The sequence below is a fragment of the Salvia hispanica genome, chromosome 6 (genome assembly GCF_029641045.1).
Source record: "Salvia hispanica isolate PSC_SH4W2 chromosome 6, Shi_PSC_v1, whole genome shotgun sequence".
NCBI lineage: Eukaryota > Viridiplantae > Streptophyta > Magnoliopsida > Lamiales > Lamiaceae > Salvia > Salvia hispanica.
In genome coordinates this window covers 28,309,612-28,334,172 of record NC_142697.1, presented here as the reverse complement: position 1 = coordinate 28,334,172, position 24,561 = coordinate 28,309,612, and the positions used below count along the sequence as shown (strand labels likewise).

At 34.2% G+C, this 24,561-nt stretch overlaps 2 protein-coding genes, 1 non-coding gene and 1 pseudogene across 6 annotated transcripts; 1 reads left to right on the top strand and 3 right to left on the bottom strand.

Moving 5' to 3' along the window:
• Positions 1-6,391: 6,391 nt before the first annotated feature.
• On the bottom strand, positions 6,392-13,449 carry LOC125206493 (pectin acetylesterase 11-like; annotated as a pseudogene). The gene is made up of 13 exons (XR_016132884.1): positions 13,305-13,449; positions 8,911-9,063; positions 8,747-8,829; positions 8,504-8,645; positions 8,332-8,411; positions 8,041-8,126; positions 7,834-7,958; positions 7,671-7,731; positions 7,507-7,560; positions 7,110-7,187; positions 6,928-7,024; positions 6,696-6,853; positions 6,392-6,614 (listed from the first exon to the last, which is right to left on the bottom strand). The product of XR_016132884.1 is annotated as a pectin acetylesterase 11-like (transcript).
• TRNAK-CUU (transfer RNA lysine (anticodon CUU)) lies at positions 12,875-12,947 on the bottom strand. The gene has a single exon. It is a non-coding gene; the product is annotated as a tRNA-Lys (tRNA).
• On the top strand, positions 13,428-19,198 carry LOC125207666 (casein kinase 1-like protein HD16). Of its 3 annotated transcripts, none has more exons than XM_089061219.1 (17): positions 13,428-13,709; positions 13,871-14,270; positions 15,302-15,433; positions 15,525-15,598; positions 15,679-15,748; positions 15,829-15,887; positions 15,969-16,046; positions 16,706-16,800; positions 16,882-16,948; positions 17,038-17,167; positions 17,277-17,495; positions 17,577-17,719; positions 17,912-18,059; positions 18,169-18,259; positions 18,345-18,502; positions 18,580-18,768; positions 18,844-19,198. In XM_089061219.1, the coding sequence occupies exons 2-17, from the start codon at positions 13,902-13,904 to the stop codon at positions 18,901-18,903; spliced, it is 2,082 nt and encodes a 693-aa protein (XP_088917345.1). In that variant the 5' UTR covers positions 13,428-13,709; positions 13,871-13,901; the 3' UTR covers positions 18,904-19,198. The 3 variants fall into 3 exon arrangements, with proteins under 3 accessions (XP_088917345.1, XP_047963058.2, XP_047963057.2); XM_048107101.2 differs by having other exon boundaries at positions 13,432-13,709; positions 13,850-14,270; positions 17,885-18,059; XM_048107100.2 differs by having other exon boundaries at positions 13,433-13,709; positions 17,885-18,059.
• Positions 19,199-19,245: 47 nt separating this feature from the next.
• On the bottom strand, positions 19,246-21,668 carry LOC125207667 (protein SAWADEE HOMEODOMAIN HOMOLOG 1-like). The gene is made up of 9 exons (XM_048107104.2): positions 21,504-21,668; positions 20,801-20,886; positions 20,672-20,717; positions 20,451-20,565; positions 20,203-20,284; positions 20,039-20,090; positions 19,756-19,899; positions 19,561-19,680; positions 19,246-19,481 (listed from the first exon to the last, which is right to left on the bottom strand). The coding sequence occupies exons 1-9, from the start codon at positions 21,543-21,545 to the stop codon at positions 19,359-19,361; spliced, it is 810 nt and encodes a 269-aa protein (XP_047963061.1). The 5' UTR covers positions 21,546-21,668; the 3' UTR covers positions 19,246-19,358.
• Positions 21,669-24,561: the final 2,893 nt, after the last annotated feature.

The window sequence follows — 24,561 nt, the reverse complement described above, 5'->3', positions numbered from 1 at the left end:
AAGTTTAATTTATCCACAAATCTTAAACATTAACACAAAAGTCTGGCACCTTTATTAGCAATATCTCAACATTAATTGATGCATTATTATCGGCAATAGTGTGGTAAATTAAAGTTCATATCGTTTACTAAGATTTAAATATTAAATGTTGTATTTGGATTTAAGAATTTGAAGAAGATATAGTACTACTAATTAGTACTCCCTCCGTCCGCCATTAGGAGTCTCATTTCTTGGCGGCACGGATTTTAAGAAATGTTAAGAAAAATGGATTGAAAAAAGTTAGTGGAATATAAGTTCCACTTGTATATATTAGTTTTAAATTAAATGTGAGTGTAATGAGTTAATGGAAGGTGAGACCCTATTTTAACATTAATTGATGCATTATTATCAGCAATAGTGTGGTAAATTAAAGTTCATATCGTCTACTAAGATTTACATATTAAATGTTACATTTGGATTTAAGAATTTGAAGAAGATATAGTACTAAATAGTACTCCATCCGTTCGCCATTAGGAGTCTTATTTCTTGGCGGCACGAGTTTTAAGAAATGTTAAGAAACATGGATGGAAAAAAGTTAGTGAAATAGAGGTCTCACTTGTATATATTCCCTCCGTCCCGCTTTAGTAGTCTCATTGACTTTTCTGCCATTTTTTTGTAAAAATGATAAAAAATAGTTAAAGTGGAGAAATGGTAAAGTAAGAGAGACAATAATGTAGATAAGACTATTCTCTATATTATTGTCTCTCTTAATTTACCATTTCTCCTCTTTATCTATTTTTTTTTATCATTTTCACAAAAAGAGGGCAGAAAAGTCAATGGGACTGCTAAAGCGGGACGAAGGGAGTATTAGTTTTAAATGAAATGTGAGTGGAATGGTTAGTGGAAGGTGGGACCCTATTACTATTTATGGTAAAAGTGAGCCGGGACTCCTATTCACGGACGGATTAAAATGGAAAAACGAGACTCATATTCGTGGACGGTTTCGATTAGATGGTTTAAAATAACTTGATGGTATAGAAGTTGCTTGTGTATGAGTTGATAGGCTATGGGTGTTTATTATTAGCATACAATCTTTTATTTTCTTCTCATTTCGTTTGTATTATGTGATATACTATATGCACTGAAATTAATCGTAAAATGGTAAATATGTGCACACGGTCCAACCATCATACATGAATTAAGTTTTAAGTGTAACGACATGAACAAAAGAAAAGAGGGGAATCAATATAGAATATGATCGATTCACTCGATTCATCCATTGAGTGTGAGATCTCCATCATTGGTTATCAATCACGTTGAGACGGAGAAGTTCGGACACTAGTCTTTAATCCTTTAATCCAAGAACAAATTTGAACAATTTCATATTTTAAATCTATTTAGTACTACTAACTAATAAATTTGAACCACAAACTCTAGTGGATGAGTGTGTGATCGACTATCGATTCCCATCTATACATGTCATGTAAATTGACAATCGTCCAAAAACATAAATCATAGTAACAACATTACCAATTGTAATTATATTTAAAGGTTGGTCAAATTGAAATTAACTTAAATACCTCCCAACACATTTTATTGTGACACTCAATAATGGAATCTTACAAGACCTAAAATTTTAATACTAATAATGGAGTAATATACTAGTTTTGCTTTTTATTGCTCTATTTGCTTTACTAAAGCTGATAAAGGGCTTTTTATTTTATTTTACTAGTGATGTTTAGACTTAAGTCCCACACACTTCCACTTGTACCTTAAAATAGGGGCACTTTCTTTTTGGATTTATGTTTCATGGGAAAAATTATTAGTGTTGCACTAATTTGTGTATTTATTTGTTTTTTTTTTCATAAAGGAAATACATTGATTCAAAGAGAACTTTATTTTTATTTTCGAAGTTGTATATACTTTTTTTTTGAAGTGTATATAAATGTTTATTTGGATACGACAGTTTTTAGTGCACTTTTGCAATCTCTCACTCATTGCACTAAATCTAACAATTTTAATGTTAAATTTGTTGTCTTAATGTGAACTACTTATGTCTCCAGTACACTTATGACTTTATTTATTTATTTTTCGAAATGGGTTTTATAGTGTCTAATTTCGATTAATAGGATAGGAATGTTGATTGTCGATGAATTGGACATTGCTCTTTGAAATACTGGTCATGTAAATCCCACAATGAAAACACAAATATATCACACAAATTGACTAATTTAATTGACTAATTTAAGAGAAAGATGCAACATAAAATATGAAACTCGCTTTATTTTGCAAATTGAGTTGTTTGTCTATAATATTGCGAATATGACACGAAATGATGATAATCCTCTTGACGAATTATTGTCTAGTCCCTCCCATGTCTTCAGAAATAGTACATTCTAAAAAGACATTGGTTTTAAGTAATTAATCTTATATAATTTGAATAAACAATTTGTATCCATAATAATACAATTATTAAATAAATTTTGAAATATATTATAGGAGTATCAGCCTTGACAATGAGTAAGTATGAATGAAGCTCTATTGGTAGCCACGTCTGGGTGTTGGCAAGGGTAATTGTTTTTTAAGTCATTAGCAATCGCAAAGTAGCATTCCCAATACGCCGTATCCTGAAGGAGATAACAACAAATATCCCGAGGGTTATCATTAGTAAAGTTGCAGATCTCTTTCAGCAGCCCAAATTTACATACATTAACCCAAATCTTATAGCACTCTTTCGGATCGGCACTCATCACAATCAAACTACTTATCATAATCACCATCACCATCATGAGTTTTGAGGACTGATCATGCTTCTAAGATACTTAATATAGTTACAACATCTTGCTTTTATACATGTCATATCACCTACTTAATTCATTTCATAACTCGTAACCTACATTATCAGTTATCACCATCAATTAACTTGTAATTAATAAGTCAAATTTAACCAACCATCAATTAAATTGTATTTACGAAGCTGAATTTAACTGAAAATTTTAAGCCTTCATTCATAACTGAAAATAGAAATTCAAATTCACGGGCTATCAATTCATGGCATCTAATGATGCATATAATCAAAACATTTTTCTCCAAAGTAGGTTGGTCGTCGCCACTGTAGTTCCGTGGCAAGTCGTTGAGAATGTCTATCTCCTGGAACTCGCTGATATGAGTCAAATGCTGATTATATTATAAGATTGCACATACCACATGATATGAGTCAAATGTTGATTCAAATTAAAAATAACAGGGTTTGGATATTTGAGACCAAATTTTCAGGAAATAAACACTACAAATATAGATATGATTATGAGGAATACTTAATTATATTATCCAGAAAAATAATGAAAATTTGCTAATACTACTATATTCATACCAGAGTTGAGCTAAATATGGGCCTGTTAATAAAGAGGATAAATGGGCTACGAGTCATACAATTCTACTCATTTGGTTTGAATCAATATTTTGATTTGACCATATAGTGATTGTATACATAGTACTATTTTATTGGTAGTAGGTATGATAACCTTTTGGTTATCTAATCTTTTCTTTTTTTTCAACAAAGTACTAGATTAGTTCATAAGATAAAAAGACATTGGTTTTAAGTAATTAATTTTATATAATTTGATCACTAATAGAACAAACAATTTGTATCCATAATAATACAATTATTAAATAAAGTTTGAAATATATTATAGGAGTATCAGCCGAGACAATGACCAAGTATTGTTGAAGCTCTACCGCTAGCCACGTCTGGGTGTTGGCAAGGGTAATTGTTTTTTAAGTCATCAGCAATCGCAAAGTAGCAATCCCAATACGCCGTATCCTGAAGGAGATAACAACAAATACCGCGAGGGTAATCATTAGTAAAGTTGCAAATCTCTTTCAGCAGCCCAAATTTACATTCATCAACCCAAATCTTGTAGCACTCTTTCAGATCGACACTCATCACAACCAAACTACTTATCATAATCACCATCACCATGATTGAGTTTTGAGGACTCATGCTTCTAAGATACGTAATATAGTTACACCATCTTGCTTTTTATACATGTCATATCACCTACTTAATTCATTCATAACTCGTAACCTACATTATCAGTTATCACCATCAATTAACTTGTAATTAATAAGTCAAATTTAACCGACCATCACTTAAATTGTATAATTATGAAGCAGAATTTAACTGAAAATTTTAAGCCTTTATTCATTACTGAAAATAGAAATTCAAATTCACGGCTATCAATTCATGGCATCTAATGATGCATATAATCCCTATACTTTTTCTCCAAAGTAGGTTGATCGTCGCCAGTGCAGTTCCGTGGCAAGTCGTTAAGCATGTCTATCTCTTGGAACTCGCTGATATGAGTCAAATGTTGATTACATTATAAGATTGCACATACCTGATATGAGTCAAATGCTGATTCGATTAAAAATAACGTGGTTTGGATATTTGGGACCAAATTTTCAGGAAATAAACACTACAAATATCGATATGATTATGAGGAATACTTAATTATATTATCTAGAAAAGTAATGAAAATTAGCTAATACTACTATATTCATACCAGAGTTGAGCTAAATTTGGATGTGCATGGTGTGGGTAACATATTCGTCAAATCCTATAAATTTACATAGCAAAAAATGAGGAATAAATGTAAGAATACACATGTTACTAAAATGAGATAAAAACAATACATACATGTGTTGTTCTCCACTAAAGAAGAAAGCTTTTCTCCAATCAGTTCCTATAAAATGCTCTCTAGCGAGCCAAACAAAATTAATCAATGACAGTTTACAATAATATATTCAATAAAAAAATATTTTGATAATTAGGTAAATAGTCTAAATAGTCTTACCCATGAAAAAAAAATCGTGAATCAGATACGCACTTCACTCTTGTTGTTTTGTGTAACAACGATTGAAACTTATCACAATGTAAAGTAGTGGCTAATTCACCAGCCGAAGTTCCTGATAATAAAGCCTATAAAATAATATAAATTAATATCAAGTAGCAATCATAATTTAATTAATTAAAGAGTTACTATAACACATACATTTTTAACATTTCCCATTCCGATTCGTAGAAGCTCATCCATCATGGCATCATATATTCTCGCACATCTATAAGTCAGGTTGTGTTCATGTGTAAATGTTGAAATCTGAAATCATACATATGCAAGCATTAGTTATAGTATATTTCAAATTAGAGAAATGAAATTGTGATTTTGATTGGATTTAACTACACATATATACCGGGATTAAAAGTGGAATTGTTGTCGAGCATCCCATCAAAGGGTACGCTACCATTATTCGTCGATATAAGCTTAGCACTACTTCCTAAAGGATATCTGACTTACAACCGATCGAGATGATCAACGACACTCAAGCTCACATACAAAATGCTCTCTACAATTACAACAAGAACAAGAACCTCATCAAGAAAGTGTCTCTCTATTCTCATCTCTCTTGTACTCTCGGATAGTTGAAGAAGAAGTTGAATCTCTCTACACTCTTCACTCCCTTTTACTTGAGCTAAAGAAAGTGTTAGCTCTCCCAAAAAACCCCAACTCTGTTTTGGCCGTTTAACTCCCAAAAACAAGTTGATTAAAGCATTTTCCTTTTATCTCACTTCAGTCCCCAAACTCTTCCTTATTTGTTAGTTCCACCCTAAACATATATTAAGTGTCAGTAGTAATGTAGCCATGACTTGTGTCTCTGCATAATAATTAAAATAAAAAGTGGAATGTTCTGATCTTTCAATTTCAGTTGTTTCCTTCTATAGTTAACTGGAAACATTTTATTAGAGTTTTGTTTATCAAATGGGAAATTCTAAAGTAATTTCGTTTTATTTTTCATTTTATTAAATTCTAGGAAGGCATGTTGAGGTAACTTCCCCTTCATTTTTCGACTGAACAATACTTGATCATCATATTTTCGACTGAGCAGGTATGGGCTTATATTCTCAATTGGTAACACACAATTTTGTTGATTAAAGGCTGAGCTTCGTCCTAGAATGCCAACGAGCAGCTCCGGCCCGAGTAGGTATGATAGACTTTGGTTATGTAATCCACTCTTTTCCAACAAATAAAACATAAGAAATCATAAGATACAAAGACATTGATTTTGAGCAATTAATCTTATATTGTTTGATCACCAATTATTAAATGAAGTTTGAAAGAAAGCCTTGACAATAAGCAAGCATATCTGTAGCAACAACTGTGTATCTGGGTTTGGGCAAGGGTAATTGTGTATTAAGTCATCAACAATTGCAAAGTAGCAATTTCATAATCACCATCACCACCATTGAGTTGCAACATCTAGGTTTTATAGATGACATATCACCCACTTATTTCATTTCATAACTCATAACCTACATTATCACCATCAATTAACTTGTAATTAATAATTCGAATTTAACTGAAAAGTTTAACCCTTCATTCATAATTGAAAATGGAAATTCAAATTTACATGCTATCAATTCATGACATCTAATGATGAATATAATAATCGCTACACTTTTTCTCCAAAATAGGTCGGTCGTCGACAGTGCAGTTCCGTGGCAAGTTGTTGACCATATCCATCTCCTGGAACTCGCTCCGGTCGAAATACCAGTCTCCCACGGCTTCGGCTATATTCTGAAAAATACACTTCATATTAAATTAGTAGTGTGTGACCAACCAATTTGTGTGACAGATACTTTATATAATTTCACTCACTTTATTAGCAAGTCCGTTTCCAACAATCAATGAGCATGTCGAACTGCTTATGTCTTCCATATGGCCATGTAGGTAGCAGCTATGTACAAAATAGCCTCTTCTTGAGGAGCTATTCGCAATTGTACTTTTCAGCGTATTTATCAATATCAACCTAAAATCTAAATAAAACAAATAGTATGAGAGATTGATTCATATTAAATCGAGTTAAAAATGGCAATTATATTGTATATACCTTTCATGATTTCTAGGTCAGTCGAATTGCAAAGCATCAAGTTTAGGATGCAACTGGTCCATTGTGGGCTTTTAGCCGGGAACAAAGTAATTCCTATCTGTGATGGGTAGATTGGAAATAAAAAATATAGATAATTAATGAAATCAATACTAATAATTATTACATTATAAGATTGCTCATACCTGATATGCGTCAAATGCCGATTCAATTAAAAATAGTGGGGTTTGGATATCTGGGACCAAATTTTCAGGAAATAAACACTACAAATACAAATATGATTATGAGGAATGCTTAATTATATTATCCGAAAAAGTAATGAAGATAAGTTAACTAATACTCCCTCTGTCTCACGTTACTTAAGTCACTTCTTTTTTGCACTCATTTCGAAAAATGATAATAAATAGTTAAAGTATAGAGAGAGTAAATTAAGAGGGAGAATAATGTAGAGAAGAGTCTTCTCATTCGTATTCCCTCACTTGCTTTACTCTCTTTTTTCAACTATTTATTATCATTTTTCCAAAATAAGTGCAAAAAAAATGACTCAGGTAACATGGGATAGAGAGAGTACTATATTTATACCAGAGTTGGGCTAAATTTGGATGTGCATGATGTGGGCAACATATTCGTCAAACCCTATATATACATAACAAAAATGAGGAATTGATGTAAGAATCCACGTGTTAATAATATATAATACTACTTGATTATATAACAAAGTAGACTAAAATAAAAAGAATACATACATGTGTAGATACCACTCTAGAGAAGAAAGATTCCCTCCAATCAGCCCCAAAAAAATGCTCTCTAGTGAGCCAAACAAAATTAATCAATGATAATGTAGTTTACAATAATATATTCCATAATTTTTTTTTTCGATAATTAGGTAATTAATCTAGATAGTCTTACCCATGAATGAAAAAGCCTGAATCAAATACACACTTTACTCTAGTTGTGCTGTGAAACAACGATTGAAACTTATCACAATGTAAAGTTGTAGCTAATCCACCTGCCGAACCGCCTGACAATAAAGCCTATAAAAGTAATATAAATTAATATCAAGTAGCAATCAAAATTTAATTAATTCAAGAGTTATTATAATTTAATAGCACATACATTTTTTGCATTTCCCATTCCGATTCGTAGGAGCTCATCCATCATGGATCATATATTCTCGCACCTCTATAAGTCAGGTTGTACTTCTACGTAAATGTTTCAGAAATTAAAAAATGAGTGAAGCGATGTAGCTATAATTGAATTGAGTAAAACATACAATTAGGACTAAACCGGACTCATCAACCTTCTAGTTCGTGTTGAACCATCCAGTCCGGTTTTTAAAAGAGCGAATGTTAGGTTAGTATAACTAATTGTGCTTATTGGTGACATGGAAGAAATTTAAAAACTTACCGGGTCTACATCCTGAACATCTGACATGAAAGATGAGCCGTCACAGTAGAAGATTTTGACCACGTGCCAATTGTAGAAATCTAAAGTCATACATATGCTATAATTAAGTTATATATTTCAAATTAGAGAAATGAAATTGTGATTTTGATTAGATTTAACTACACATATATACCGGGATTAAAGGTGGAATTGGCGTCGAGCATCCCTCCAAAGGATGCGATACCATTCTGCGTCAACATAAGCTCAGCACTACTTCCATAGTTAGTTCTGCTTCTATTGAGGCATTCAGCTACATCCCGACACCACCCACCACCCTTGCAACTCCAAATTGTTAGTCTTATTATCATAAAAGCTTATAAACTCAACCATAATAGAAGTAAATGATAAAAATCCACAAAAGTTCATATTCATATACCTCTAGGTATACGTGCCAGTTGTCTACTCCGTCTCCGAACCCTGGGCTATAAGCATAGGCCGGAGGGGTGCCGTCTAGACAGACTATATATACAAATAGTTAGGCAATGAATTAGCAACAATTTAGAATTAAACATATATGTATATGTGTGTGTATGTACGTACCAGCTCCTCTGGCTACAGCGGAGTCCAACCAGCTCCTCTGGCTACAGCGGAGTCCAAGAGAGTGATGGTGACGTTGTGGCCTGCTACGATTCCGGCCGCAACCAAAGATAGGATAGTAAGTGCCAGTACTAATGTAGACATGACTTAGTGTATCTGCACAAAATTGACTTGTTAATTAGTTGTCAAAGGCAAGAAAAAAGCACAAAATTTGTAGCAGAAACACAACAATTGATCATAATTGCAGAAGGAAGCCGATCCATTGGAGAACTAGTGCAAGGATAATACTGAAACAGATGAGTGCAGAACTTATGATGACTAATACTCTGTTTCTTCATCTCTAAACCTTGTAAGATTTTAGTTAAAGCCTTTGAATGAAACAAGGATCATGATTTGGGATTTATGAATGCCAACACACCTGCTGCTTCTGAACATCAAAACTCTGGATTTAACTTTTGTACAAATCCTTTTCATAACACATTCTCACAACTAGAGAATCAAGCATCATAAGCACAAACATATGTATAGGAAGTGCAGGTTAGCATCAAAAACACGAAAGAGAAGTGCATCTATCCGAATACTACTAGTTGTGGATGTTTCAACTTCACAAGAATCAATCAATGAGTAGCATAAATTAATTCAATAGATTCCATAAGAAGAGTGCAAATGATCAAATCCAACAACAACCTAATCTTTGACCAAAACATGAGACTACGCCTAATAGGCAAGTACAACATCAGCATGGATCATTAGAAACTTCCTTCACAACCATTTCACCACTGATTAATTAGCTATCATTTGAGCAGCAGATCTGAAAGGAAAGGAAAGGAAATGGGAACATACCGAGACGGTGAGGACTTCAGAGGTGGCGACGGCGAAAGAGTGTGTGAACTGAGAGCGTAAGCAAGCAGAGAGAGAGGCGGAAGGGTGAGTTGAGACTGAGAGTGCAAGCGAGATGGAGATAATTAAACTTTCCTAAATCTGCATAAGAAAGGTCAATTAATTAACAAAATGGAATTAAGTTTCAAAAATTAGATTTGTGCAAGGAAAGGAAAGGAGAAGTTTAACATACGCATACGGTGATGGAGACGACGCCGACGAATTCAGAGCTGGCGACCGGAGACGAAGCTGAAATTCGAAACAGAGGTTGAGAGTGTAAGCTGTGTGAGAATGAGAGTGTAGGCTGTGTGAATGTGAATCTAAAATCTCCACTCTTATTAATGAATGGAAATGGAGATGGAGATATCCATCACACCTGCCAACCTTTCCTAAATCTGCATGGAATTGGACCATTCTTATTGGTCTACACATATAGTAGTATTCTTTATTTATTTACTCCCTCCGTCCCTCATTAGGAGTAGCACTCTGATCGGGCATGAGTTCTAAGAAATGTAAAGAAAAGTTGGTTGAAAAAGTTAGTGGAATGTGGACCCATTTTTTTATATTGGTTTTATAATAAAATGTGAATGAAATGAGTTAGTGGAATGGGAGACCTACCTATCATTTATGGTAAAAGTGAAGTGCTATTCTTAATTGGGGACGGACCAAAATAGAAATTAGTAACTCTTATTCAGGGACGGAGGAAGTATTTATTTATCTTCTCACTCTCAACATACATATCCCATTCCCAACTTTAAATTAATTCACCACCTACAAATGATAAATTTTATGTCTTCAACTAATACAACTCCAAATTAGTGATATATTGATCTCTATTAGTATCCGAGTTTGCTTAATTGTTATATATCCTCCACTGAATATTAATTTTGAGGTCATTCTTAAATCAACATACGAAAACTACTGGATTGTTATATACCTGCTAGTTTAATTTGTTGGATTATATCCTTAGAAATTGACTCAATATTTACTCCTGATTTTGTATTCCAATATATGAAAATGCATTTTCATTTGGTTCCTGTCCACATACTATTATTACTCTACTAGAGTTGGGTAGTGTTTCCTGATCTAGTTATTTTTAGTGTACAAAATAAATATTTTGAAAAACTTATCTCTTCCGTAAAAGTTAATTGAATGAAAATGTGTGAAAGTCTCCAAACAATTAATAAGGTTAGGTTATAAAATGTTGCAGAGAGCAAAAATAGAAAATTTATTGAAATTTGTGTTCTCCCTTTTCATAGAATTCAAAATTGAACATTATATTTACCAAACATATACCAAACAAAGTAATACATGTATTCTCAATAATCAACATATATACCCCATTCCCAACTTTAAATTAACTCATTTCTCCACCTATAAATAAGATTATATACTACTGAGATTAAAACTTAATGGATTGTTACATGTTATTTTTTTGGATTGTAGAATACTAATATTTTTAGAGAAAAAAATGGGAGTTTTAGAATTCGGAATTGACTCAATACCATTTAGTTGTAGTAGTTCTCGTGATTAATCTAATTTGAACTCAATTATAGTAGTATTTGACAAGGAAATAAGAGATATGAAAGCATTTTGATTCAGCTTCTGGAATATATACTTGGAAAGGAAACAGGAGATAAGATAGCATTTTAATTAGGCTTCTGTCCACATACTATTATCACTACTACTGAGATTAAAACTTCAAATAAAAAGCATAAATATTTACCAAACAAAACTATGGGAAATAAAAAAATGATCAACAAATTTAAGGTCTTTAACTCAGACAGATTATTGATACTATATCACTATTAGTGTTCGAGTTTTACTTTGTTATTAATAATCCATCCAATTTTGAGATCTTTCTCAACAATTTTCAATCAAAAGGAGTATATGAAAATTAATGGATTGTTATATTCTCGTTAATTTTTTGGATTATAGAACAAGGAGTATTTTTAAAGAAAAAATCACTCAAAAATTACTCATCCTGTCCGCGAATAGGAGTCCTTTTTTCCCATTTCGGTCGGTGTGCATGCCGTGAATAAGAGTCCCGGTTCACTTTTACTATTATATAAGCTACATTCAACTAACTTATTCCACTCGCATTTCATTTAAAACTACTCCATATGTAATATAAGTGAAACTCATATTCCACTAACTATTTTTTTTTACCATTTTTCTTAACATTTTTTAAAATTCGCGTCCGAAAAAAATGAGACTTCTGCTCACGGACTGGAAGCAATGTTTTAGAGTTACAGCCTTATTGACTCGGTAATGTATGCATCCACTCCTGTTTTAGTAGGAATTCACGTGATTTTGTATTCCTACGATATGAATTCATTTTAATTCGACCAACTTGATACATTACATTTCCTAACTTGATGTGATATATGCCCGCTATATAATAATGGAGCATTAACATTAATATTTCAAAACATATCAATTGATGCATCTTGATAATGCATTCACTTTTTTGCCTGCTGAATCTTGTAAAACATGGGCCATAAATTATTGCACCAAAAGTAGTGTAAAATTATGAAGATGATAATTATTTTTGACTTTAAATAGAACAATTCCTAATCTTTAGGTATATCTGTTTTGCATTAAAGGAATGATTTTTGGCCTACCATCCACCTTGTCGCATTTGTAATCTTTTGCAATATCATATCCATAGATTAGCAATATAATTATTTTCAATTTAACTCTTGAAATTATCATGTGACCATATTAGCTAAAGTTAACCCGAGAGATCAACAAATTTGGAGTTCAATGTATTAAAACCGAGGCTTGATAAATATCCTTAGAAAAGAAAGTAGGTCACCAGCCAATACAAAAATTCGGAAAACAAAATCAACACACATCTTTTAGGATTACCCTTCACATTGTCCACTTCAATAATTTCATCAAGAATTCTTGTTTTGCTTTTAAGATTACTAAATAAAGCTATACATGTATGAAGTACTATATGATTTAAGAACTTTAGATCGTGAAAATCTACCATAAATTTATTTTAATTTAAAGTATACAAATGACCCATTTATTTAAAAGTATATAAATGGCCTATGTGTACAAAAATTAATATATAATAAAACGCCCACCGTGGGGCTCGAACCCACGACCACAAGGTTAAGAGCCTTGCGCTCTACCAACTGAGCTAGACGAGCTTTTGTTTGTCTTCGTAACGTATTAAATTATATATATGAATATAAAATTAACAATACATAGTAGTATTATCAAACTGACAAGCTAATAGTTCAAAGTTTTCATATGTTTAAAGCGATTAAATAGATATATACATTTAAAACCGGAAGAAGAATCTTTTTTGTCCATTTTATGGCTCAAGGTGTTAATGAAATACATTCATTAGTGTAATCAAATTATCTATTCTATCTATATCACAATTACAACGAATCAAGTGTTTATGCACATGTATTGTGGGGTCAATATGATTCTCACCTATTTTGTCTATACATAATCTCTTTTAAAGTTAGTAAAAAATAAAATTTGTCCAAAGTTAGTACCTGTAATTTTCAAGACCAAACTCCTTGAGTAAAATTGGAAAAGCCCAGATTGGAGAATTCCATATAAGTCGTCTTTCATATTTGCCCCTAGCTTCGCTTTAGATAACAACCTCTCAACCGTTATGAACAAGGGTTTTTTCGTCATTTCGTTATCCTCCCTTAATAAGCCAATTCTGCAAATCGTTGAGACGGTTTTAATTTTAATTTTAATTAAACACGTTTCCAAAAATATTCGCACACAATTCCCTCTCCGGAAAAAGCAAAATCGTGTACTGTTTGTTTCTCTGAAAAATCCGATCACTTAGTTTTCGCGCTCCGTTTCAAAACCCTAGCTGTTCAATCATCGCTTTTCTCACTACATTTCGACGATCGCCGCTTTGTTTCGCAATTCAATTCCGATTTCTGGTACGTATTGCTTCTTCTGTGTGTTTTGAGTATCTGATTAAGCCCTAATTCCGGCGGAATGGATGGTGAAACAACGTCGGCATGTAGTCACACAGATTGATTGATTTCTCGCCGGAATTGAGACGTGGCTGTTTTCTTAGGTTCAATTGTTTTCAATTCAGGGAGTGAATGCTAGAAATTGGAGGATGAACGATGCGGGCGCTGCGTGGCGGAGTGGGGAGAGGTAAGCAGAAGCGGCAGGACCAGCCAGTGGCGTATGAGGGCGACAAGAACGTCGGCGATAATCAGAATCAGGATAGTGAGAAAAGAGGGAAGCCGGAGGGGGAAAACGCAGCGATAGCTACGCGTACGAGGAGGAGGAAAGCGGCGGCGGCGGCAGCGGCAGCGGCAGCGGCGGCGGCAGCGGCGGCGGTTGAAGTGAAGGTGGTTGAAGAGGATAAGCTGGTTCCGGAGGACGAGAGGGAGGAGGTCGGAGAGAAAGCAATGGATAGCGGCGGCAAAAGCCCAGAGAGGGGAAATGTGGGTGATGATGAATTACCCTCCACGCCCCTTCCTGAGAAGGTGAGAATTTGAATTCTCGTTGTAGTTCATGGTGGCTTTCTTGTTTCAGATGATGATGATGATGGTTTCTGCATGCTTGTTTTTCGATATGATAGATTGTTATATTTAACTAAAAGTTTCAAGCTTTTTATTGGCTGAGGCAATTGAAATTTAATATTTATGTTAGATTGCATTGGGTATCTGAAACTGATAAATTTAATGTTTAATGCATTTTGAGTACTTGTTGATTTCAGTGTGTTGCCATTTTTTTTATGTTAATATCATCTGGAAAGAGGCACATGGAAACATTCACCCTCTTTAGAAAAATACAGGGTGGTACCCTCACACTGCGCATACACCTTCTCGGAAAAGCACAAGGTTTTGTGATATTGTGGGAAAAATTGGAATCTTGAGTGAGTGGCATTGATTAGGATGAATAAAATATTACGATGATGAAACTCCATCTAATTTATGAAAACTGAATCTCGAAGTACTATATCTATTATATGTAGGCATTGATAGTTAAGTAAAATATTCAAATGATATAATGTTGTAAAATGCATGATTTTTCACTACTTTTAGTCTATGCAGGTTGACAAATTATGGCCAGTTTTATTTAATACTGGTGCCTGGTAGACATTGATATGATTTTTAACTGGAAAGATTCAAAAAGCATTGCTATACAGTTTGCTAATACATCAGCCATTTTCATGTGGCTATTGTCTGTCCTCTCGAAATGGTTTTAAAGCAGTCACCTATAGGTTCACAATGTTACAAATGGTGTTTCAGTATGAATGTGTTTCTGCATTGTACTTGTTACTTCATCATTTAGTTTTGGTTGATGCTAGCAGGGTTGTGCCTGGATACTATCTTTTGAATCTATGACTTCCGAATGTGAACTTTAACAATCTGTGCTCATGTTATAAAAATATGCATACAGTTATTGATTAATATATATACAAAACACACTGTTGCTGGCCTAATGCGAATGGGACAATCTTCTTATCTCATCATGTAATGATCAGTTTGATTCCATGTTTTGAATTATATAGGTTCAGGTTGGTGGTTCACCAACATACAGACTTGAAAAAAAGCTGGGAAAGGGAGGTTTTGGACAAGTGTATGTTGGTCGCCGCATCACTGGTGGTAACATTCATGTAAGGACGGGTCCTGGAGCTATAGAGGTACATATGTATGCATTTGATTTGTGTGATATTATACTTAACCAAATATTTCTTACTCCAAATTCTAAAATTTTTGGAATGGTCTCTATAGGTGGCCTTAAAATTTGAACATCGCAACAGTAAAGGATGTACCCATGGTCCACCTCATGAGTGGCAAGTTTACAAGTAAGCATTTCTGTTTCTTTTGCGTCAATTAGATGGTGGATGTATCTCTGATCTTATCTTTTCTACTGCATCACTCTCAGTACTTTAGGAGGAAGCCACGGTGTTCCACATGTCCACTACAAAGGCCGACAAGGTGAATATTATATCATGGTAAGCATATTGCATGGTCTCGTTTTTCATTTACTTTTCCTTATAGGTTCTAATTTTTAAGTAGCACTTGGGTTGGACAGGTAATGGACATTCTCGGACCAAGCCTGTGGGATATATGCAATAATAATTCTCAGATTAAGTATGTTCCTTGTTTTTTTCTTTTTTTTTTTTCCCTAATTATCCTATGTGTTGTAATCTTATCAAACTTGTCAAATTGCAGTATGCCTATGTCGGTTGAAATGGTGGCTTGCATTGCCATCGAATCAATTTCAATATTAGAGAAAATTCATGCCAGAGGGTGAGATTTCATCTCCAAGTGCAAGTGTGGTTTCTCTGTTGTTAATTTACTTTCTTTATCTGCATAAATGTAATACTCCTCACATGTTTTGCATGTCTGGTTTAAGAGTATTAACAGTGGCTTGTTTCATCTGGGAAAGTTCATAAGATAATTTTCTATCTTGTTAGTTGTATTACTTGTTACCGCGATTATCTTTTTTCATGGTATGTGTAAGTGTTAGAATAGTTCCTTTTTCGCCCGGTTTGAAGTAGGTGTATCAATATGATTATAATTATAATTTGTAGGCATCATTCCAATGATAGTTTATTGTATGTAACATTACCATGTTACTGTTTCTATAGTGCTCTCTGTTCATATTTGTTTTGAGATTCTTATAACCAGATATATGCTGTTCCGATGATGGCTAAGTATCCGTAGCTATCATAGGATATATACATAGTTTGGTACTTTCTATTAGGTGAAGGAAGCTAGTAGTGGTGGAATGGCTGGGTACTTACTTTTGTTAGCAAAGTATGTAAGCATTTTACAGTAGGTATTTTCTCTGTGAATCTCATCAATGTCTGCATTAATAGATATCAAGCTACTTGTATGTAAAGATAACTTAACTTTCGAAGAATGACTTACTTAGGATTACTTTGCTTATATGCAAAAAATGGCAGGTATGTTCATGGGGATGTGAAGCCTGAGAACTTATTGCTTGGTGCTGTAGGAAGTCCTGATGAAAAAAAGTTATTCCTGGTTGATCTTGGTTTAGGTAAATGTCTTGCACATCCTTAATGAAATATCTACTTTTATTGTTTTGGGCATATCTAGTTTCTAATAGTGACTTCATCAGCTACTAGATGGAGAGATGGAAATACTGGCCTGCATATTGAATATGATCAACGCCCGGATATTTTCAGGTTTGTACATGCTTGACATTTTTCTATTTCTCTGCTTGCAATTCCCCTTTAGGTTTTCCTGATCTTTAGAGTCTGAATATGGGTTTCAGGGGTACTGTTCGGTATGCCAGTGTTCATGCTCATTTAGGTAGAGCAGAGAGTCGGAGGGATGATTTAGAATCTCTTGTTTATACACTGGTCTTTCTTTTGCGAGGACGTCTGCCTTGGCAAGGATTGCAGGTCTTCTTTTTTCTACCTTATGGTGTTCAAAGTTTTGATTTGGGACGTTCCAGACATTTACTTATGTCAGCATTCTTTTTCCCCCTTGGTATGATCTTCTTTTCAATAGGGTGAAAATAAAGGATTTCTCGTTTGCAAGACGAAAATGGCGACATCGCCAGAAGCGCTTTGCTGCTTCTTTCCACAGCCTTTCAAATCGTTTGTGGAATATGTGGTAAATTTGAAGTTTGACGAGGAACCTAATTATGCAAAATGTATCTCTCTCTTTGATGGATTAGTTGGACCAAATCCAGATATCAGACCTATCAAAACTGAGGGTGCACAGAAGGTGCCTATTGTCACTTAATCTGCTATATCTCACTTACATAGTTTCGTTTGTCTAATTCCTCTGTCTTTGTTGGAAATTAAGCTTATATATCAGGTAGGTCAAAAACGAGGTAGGCTGCCTTTTGAAGATGAGGAAGATAAACAGCCTAACAAGAAAGTCCGACTGGGGTCGCCTGCATTACAGTGGATTAGCATTTATAATGCTCGTAAACCTTTGAAACAAAGGTATATGTTCACACTTGGATTCTCTCAATGTTTCCACTGAGTTCTTATCATGTATCTCGTATTTTTCTTTTGAACGTAATTCACCAGTTAGTTTCCATGTTTATTAGTAGTATTTTGTTTGCTCGTCTCAGTTACAAAATTCATGTTTCTTGGTTTATATTGAAGATATCACTTTAATGTGACGGATGCAAGGCTTTCCCAGATTGTTGCTAAGGGGAACAGAGATGGCTTATTCATCAGTTGCATAGCATCTTGCCAAAATTTGTGGGCATTGGTAATGGATGCCGGTACAGGCTTCACCTCTCAAATATATCAACTGTCGCCTTTCTTTCTTGACAAGGTACATCCTGGTGGCGGTTTTAGCACTTATGATGAATATATGCTCTCATTTTCGTTTGATTCGATTTGAAGATGTTGGTGCGTAAACACTAATTTAGATCTGCATACAGGAATGGATAATAAAACAATGGGAAAAGAAGTTCTACATCAGTGCAATCGCAGGAGCTACCAACGGTAGTTCCTTGGTTGTTATGTCAAAAGGTGAAGTTTTAGCCTGTGGTTAAACGTTCAGTTTTTTGCAATGTATTTGTATATACGTTCATTTAGGTGCATTAATCAATTGCAGGGACTCGTTATGTGCAACAATCCTACAAGGTCAGCGAGTCATTTCCGTTCAAGTGGATAAGCAAAAAGTGGAGCGAAGGTTTCTCCGTGACCTCCATGGCTACATCAGAGTTTAAATGGGCTGTGGTTATGACTCGTGGTGCTGGATTTTCGAAACAGGTTTCCTACTTTAGTCATCTCTCATTGTATTTTAAGTTTGTGGCATTTTGTAATTTACACCACTGAATCCGATATAGGTTGTGGAGCTTGATTTTCACTATCCGAGCGAGGGTATCCACCAACGTTGGGAGCAGGGATACCGTATAACTGCAACTGCAGCAACTCCTGACCAGGCAGCTTTTATCCTAAGTATACCGAGAAGAACGCCGGTGGATGAATCACAGGAGACGCTGCGTACAACCACGTTTCCGGCCACACATGTCAAGGTTGGTCCACCGACAACTCTGATAACACCCATACATCATCCATCGAACATGTTAACCGAATCTGGTTCGTTGCAGGAAAAATGGGAGAAAAATCTGTTCATCGCGTCAGTTTGCTATGGGCGTACAGTTTCGTAAAGGGCACGACGCATGAGGTTGAACCGGTACAGTTTCGTAAAGGGCGCGACGCATGAGGTTGAACCGAACGGCGTGAACATCGGAACCACGCAAGGAGTTTTGCGGCAATTAGGGGCAGTACAGAAGGTAGTGTTAGGATCTTTTGTAGGTTTGTTTTGCATAAAGTAGACTAACTAATGTCTTGTTTTTTTGTCATAATCTTTTGTCAATAAATGTGTCTAAAGTCCCCTTTAACAAGTGTTCTAGTTTTTTGCCATTGCAAACTAACCAATTAAAGCCATTACTATTTTCTTCATGTTCTTAACTGTGTGTTAGAGAGAGAGAGAGGAGAGACACTTGCGATGAAATCTAAAGGGTAAGAATTCTAAAATCAATTCTAAAATCATTCATTCCATCAAAATATACTGTCGGAAACCCGACCTTATGCACGGCTCGATTAGTCTCGATTAGTCGCCTCATAACAGCTGCAGCAAGCTCTGAGCCACACCGAGCTGCAATGGCACCAGCTTACGATCCTCGCCATCTTTAGCCGCCGGTTTCCTTGGCCTGTAACACAGTTTCTCCGCCGGAACCTTCCCCTGCGATCAGCATAACTGAAAACCTCAACATTTTCACCACTGCAACATGAAACATCCTTTCTAAAAAAAAACATTACACCTCAAGACCATCATCGTCCCAACGGATGGTGAAAATGCACAAGCATTGGCTGCTGTCGTGAACCGTCCTCTTGATTTCCACAACGCGTGCATCACAGTAGAGTGCATGATCCTCGGCTTCCTGGCAATCAATGGACTGTGTTACACACCTTGAAATAACAACAGAGGATAAATGCAACAAGAAATAAGGTTTTACCCGGAAGCAGAGAACGAGATCTCCAACACTGACTTTGTCGCATTCAGAATGTTCCAAAGGGATTGAGCGTTCGCGTACTGCCATGCTAACGCTCACCCATTCGTCTTCCTCTTTTCCGAAGCCAGTAAATCTCACACGAACAAACTGTCATATTTTTGGAAATGATTTGAAATGTGAATATTTGTGTCATTGTTTCAATATATGCACAAGTCCTAATAGATGAAGGACTAAAAGAAGGCGAATTCGAAGGAGGGGACAGAAAACGAAAAGTGTAGTATCGTACCAGATCGCCCGAGTACGTGACTCTGTAGCTCAGGAAGGAAGCCACATCAAACCTATGAATCAAGAAGTGAGATTGTACATCAATATACTTATCGAAAGAGTGACATCTAATTTCAAAAGCAACATGTCAGATAATGATCAGTATAACATAGATTGAATGCTCACCAAGCAGAATCCTTAGCTGATCTAGCTTCGAAAATCAAGGTTTGGAGCTCAACAGCTGCTTCACTAGCAGGGATTGTTGGCACTGCATAAATTTGCAGAAGTTTATCATCTCCAAATGATCAAAATCAGGGCATCGAGTTTCGAATTCTATGAGTCCAAGATCAAACAAGACGATTGTATTTGCTAACGTGGTGCACGAGAGCTTGACAATTTGTATGAAACATAAGTATCTTGTAAAAGAAATCAACCTCTACTCCTCTTTCTCAATACAGCAGTCTTTGAACCAACACTTCCTTTGTTGGGCTTAAACCGAACGACTACAGCTGCTGCGTTTGTTAGTTTACCACGGAACCATCTCTGCAACTGCAATACAAGAAACATCAACATCATCATAGATTCAAATGCCTAAACTACGCATACATACATACATACTAATGAATTATACAGAGAGAAGGCTACGAAGAACGACCTGTTCCCAATCTATACGCGGTTTTTCAGCACGGTTAATGCAACCACTGCATAAGAAAGACAGCAAAAACCAATCAAAGAGTTGAAACAAGTTCCTTATAAAGTCAACCATATGACAATAAGAGCTCACTTAAATTTAATGGAAAGCTCCCGACAGAACTCTTCTCTGGTCGTTTTCTCTCCGATTTCGTTGAGTAAGCTTTCCATTTCGATCATCTGCTACCAATCCAAACATCTCAAATCCCATTTCAAATTCAGCAGCAAAAGATCATAAAATTCCCCAAAGTTCATTTTTTTTATAGGAGTATTATAGTAAATCGATATCCAATTGTAAATGCAATGTATATTTACATAACACACACACACAACTCCAATCAAGAACTAATTTTTCCCAAACCCTACAAAAATTAAAATGCAGAAAAGAAATAAAAACAAATCCAAATTAGTCAGAAAATAAATGATCATGAATGTTGATATTTTCAGCCTTGCAAGAACTCATTTTTCCCAAACCCCAGAAAATGAAAATGCAGAAAAAAGAAAAATTACTCCAAATTAGTCTGGAAATAATGATATTGATTGTTGATGTATAGTTTTAGCATTGCAAGAACTCATTTTTCCGAAACCCCACAAAAATAAAATGCAGAAGAAAGAAAAACAACTCCAAATTAGTGAGAAAAATGATCTTGGTGGTTGATATTTCAGCATGCAGAGGATTATAATGTTGATAAAACAACAGAAAAATGAGAAGGGGCAATCAAACATGAGCAAAGGTGAAATCTTTACAAATGGAGTATTAAAAGAAAAAAAATGGCATTTCACATTTGAGCAGTCACCTCATCTAATGTGAATTCAGGTGAATTATCTTCATCTGCCATCTCTGTGTGTGTGTTCACTGAGTCAGTGTTTAATCACTCAGATTCTTGAATTCAATAATGTGTGGGTTTTTTTTTTAAAGAGTTTTTTTAGAGATGTACACATGTATTGAAGAGCGTTTAACTTCTTCGTCAATGATTTTGAGATGGGGAGATTCTCTACCATGATATTAGTGCAATTATCATGAATTGTTATCTTTCATTTTCCTTATCTTTTTGATTCATGTACAATTTATGAAACTTACTTTATATTCACAATCACCTGATTTATACATCAGCATCATTATTAGGTAGACTTAAATTTTCGAGCAAGACTTCTTCTAATTTTTTCCATTATTCGTCTCCTAAAAAATACGTACATTTACCAATTCCATCGATCTTATAAAAATATGAGTATTTCTATTATGAAAAGTTGTCCACAACTCATTTTTATTTATATAGTACTTCAATTTATTTACAACTTATACCACTACGATCCACCATTACAACTCATTAAATACTAATAATAATGTGAGTCCCACTTACCATTTTTTCGATGTTTACTATGTTTTCCGGACTCGTAAAATTCTCCCGTCTCCGTATTTAAGTCTTGTGTTCAGAAAGTGCCCCGTGGATGCCGAGGACTCTAGGTGGTCAGTGATTTGTGTTGGGCAAAGCTAAACAAACATTTGGTCATTTGGTGGATCCAATATGTATTTATATGTATTTCTAAGTCAAATTTTGGTATTCAATCTCAATAATCGATCTTTACTTCTTTAGTAATTCTATATTTTAACATTATATCTGAATTTACTAAAAAAAATACCTTTATTTTATGAATATTTTAAATGTTTACTGGCACTAATAATTTTAGAGAAGATATGACTGGAATTATTAATTAATTGCAAATTATACTTAGTTGCTGAAATTTGGTCTCTGTTTATGTACATAGGAGATAGTGGCTCTATAACATTGAAAGGGATCAAGCCTCCTAGTTTGTTTAGATATCATATGAATTACCATATCTTTTCTATATGATTTGATTTGTATCCACACATACGAGTCTTCCTTAATAATTAATCAATCAAGAATAGCAATATTTATCAACGGATTATAGGGTAGTTGGCAGTGGGGAGTTATAGTGAACTTGAGGTCACGGATCAAACTCTACCATCCGCTGTGAGACTTTCGGCCACAAACCAAAGCTAGCAATATCTATCTTTATTTGTTCTTTACGTTATCGTCTTGTCAACAGATCCAAACCCATGCCGCTATTAGATGGGAATACTCTTGCGCACAGCTTTATCCAACCGCCGAGCTTTCCCAAGGCCGCCGATCACCCTCCACCACCGCGCCTCTCTGCCGCCGGTCTTCAATAAAGGAAATTCCATTACGTCACCTACAATTAGGGGTAGATCAGTACAATATATTTTACCGTACCGATTTTTTGATATGACGAATTTCAATAATGATACCGTACCTTATTTTTTGGTATGTTGTAACATCAACGAAAATATAATATTTGAATTATAGATATTAATTATATTATTTTCACAATATTTTTTATAATTTATAAATATATTAAATATATTTTATATATAACTATATTTATATTTATGGGTATATACCGCAGATATATCCCATGTATGGGGTATATTCTTTAAGTATATACCATAATTACGGTATATACCTTAATTTACGGTATATACTAAAATTTGTTATGGTGCAGTGTATGAAAATTCATATCGTTACCTTACTGAAATCTTTCGATAAGGTATTATACTATACTGAAAAATATCGAATTTCAGTTTTTTCGATACGATAAGACCGATATTATAGTATTTTTTCCCACCCACAACATTTGGTGCTAACCATTATGAATTGAACACGTGGATCCTACGTGAAATTTTCCTAAACAACTTCTTTCCTCAATCTACATTTATATAAGTCCAAATAGTTATATTAGTTCTTTTTTACAAAATATAATAATATTAATAAATTTATGAATTCTAGTTAACTAATTTAATTGGAGTTTACCGATACTTTTTACTCCTTAATTTGTGCTAATTGTTTAATACTAATAATATTTATTTATTGAGATTAGTTATTTTATAAGTACTGTACATGCATTTAAATTTTTTTACTTTCAGTGTTAAACATCTAATAGAGTTTTACATAAGTGAGAAATATTAATTATATTTATTAAATAATAATAGTATTATATTTATTTTCATAACGAATATTATGAAATAATCAAATAATGATGGAATACATCACGACACAAACTATGTACAAATAGAGTTGGAATAAAACAAGATATACAAACAAAATAATTTATATATTTAAGTAATGGCTGAGAAAACAAGTAGAGAAAGGAAATAATACAGATAGAAGATGGATGAGAGAGGTGGTTGTGTAACTGTTTTAGAATAAAGATTTCTTGTTCCTCATAGGATTCACTTATCCACTTAAAAAGTAGAGAAAGGTTTCTTGTTCCACATAGGTTTCTTGTCTATATTCTCATAGTAGTACTATTTGTTAGCAATTCAAATTTCTTCTGTCCTTCAAGGCCCATCAAATACTTCCTCTGTCCCATTAAATATGCAACATTTGGGAATTGACACAAGTTTTTATATAGTGTTGTTTCGTGAGTTAATGAAGAGAGGAAAGTAAGAGAGATGAAAATATAGATATAGAGATATTTCTATTTTAGGAAACGTTTTATCTTTAATGGGACAATCCAAAAAGGAAAAAAACGTTTCATTTTTAATGGGACAGAGAAAGTATATACTACATTATTTATATACCATTTCTGACAAGTAAACTCCAAGCATATAGTATGTTATTATTATTTCAGAATAAACAAAAACCTTGTGTTTAATCAATATACATATTTTATTGGATGAAATGAGGATGCATTTTCTTCTCTTTTTTATAATAATATCATGCTAAACAAAGCAAGTGACTTCCACCAAAATCATGCACACGTTTTGGTTAATTCTCATTCATTTGTTGCTGGATTTTAGTTGAGGACCGGGGC

What these genes read in the sequence shown, in the direction of transcription:
- LOC125207667 (XM_048107104.2), bottom strand. Translation starts at nt 21,545, where the DNA reads ATGGCAGATGAAGATAATTCACCTGAATTCACATTAGATGAG. An exon ending in TCAGCTAAGGATTCTGCTTG is followed by an intron (nt 20,091 to 20,202) that starts GTGAGCATTCAA and finishes CTTGATTCATAG; the next exon opens with GTTTGATGTGGCTTCCTTCC. An exon ending in TCACGTACTCGGGCGATCTG is followed by an intron (nt 19,900 to 20,038) that starts GTACGATACTAC and finishes AAAATATGACAG; the next exon opens with TTTGTTCGTGTGAGATTTAC.
- LOC125207666 (XM_048107101.2), top strand. Translation starts at nt 13,902, where the DNA reads ATGCGGGCGCTGCGTGGCGGAGTGGGGAGAGGTAAGCAGAAGCGGCAG. An exon ending in CGGGTCCTGGAGCTATAGAG is followed by an intron (nt 15,434 to 15,524) that starts GTACATATGTAT and finishes TGGTCTCTATAG; the next exon opens with GTGGCCTTAAAATTTGAACA. An exon ending in GTGCTGGATTTTCGAAACAG is followed by an intron (nt 18,503 to 18,579) that starts GTTTCCTACTTT and finishes AATCCGATATAG; the next exon opens with GTTGTGGAGCTTGATTTTCA.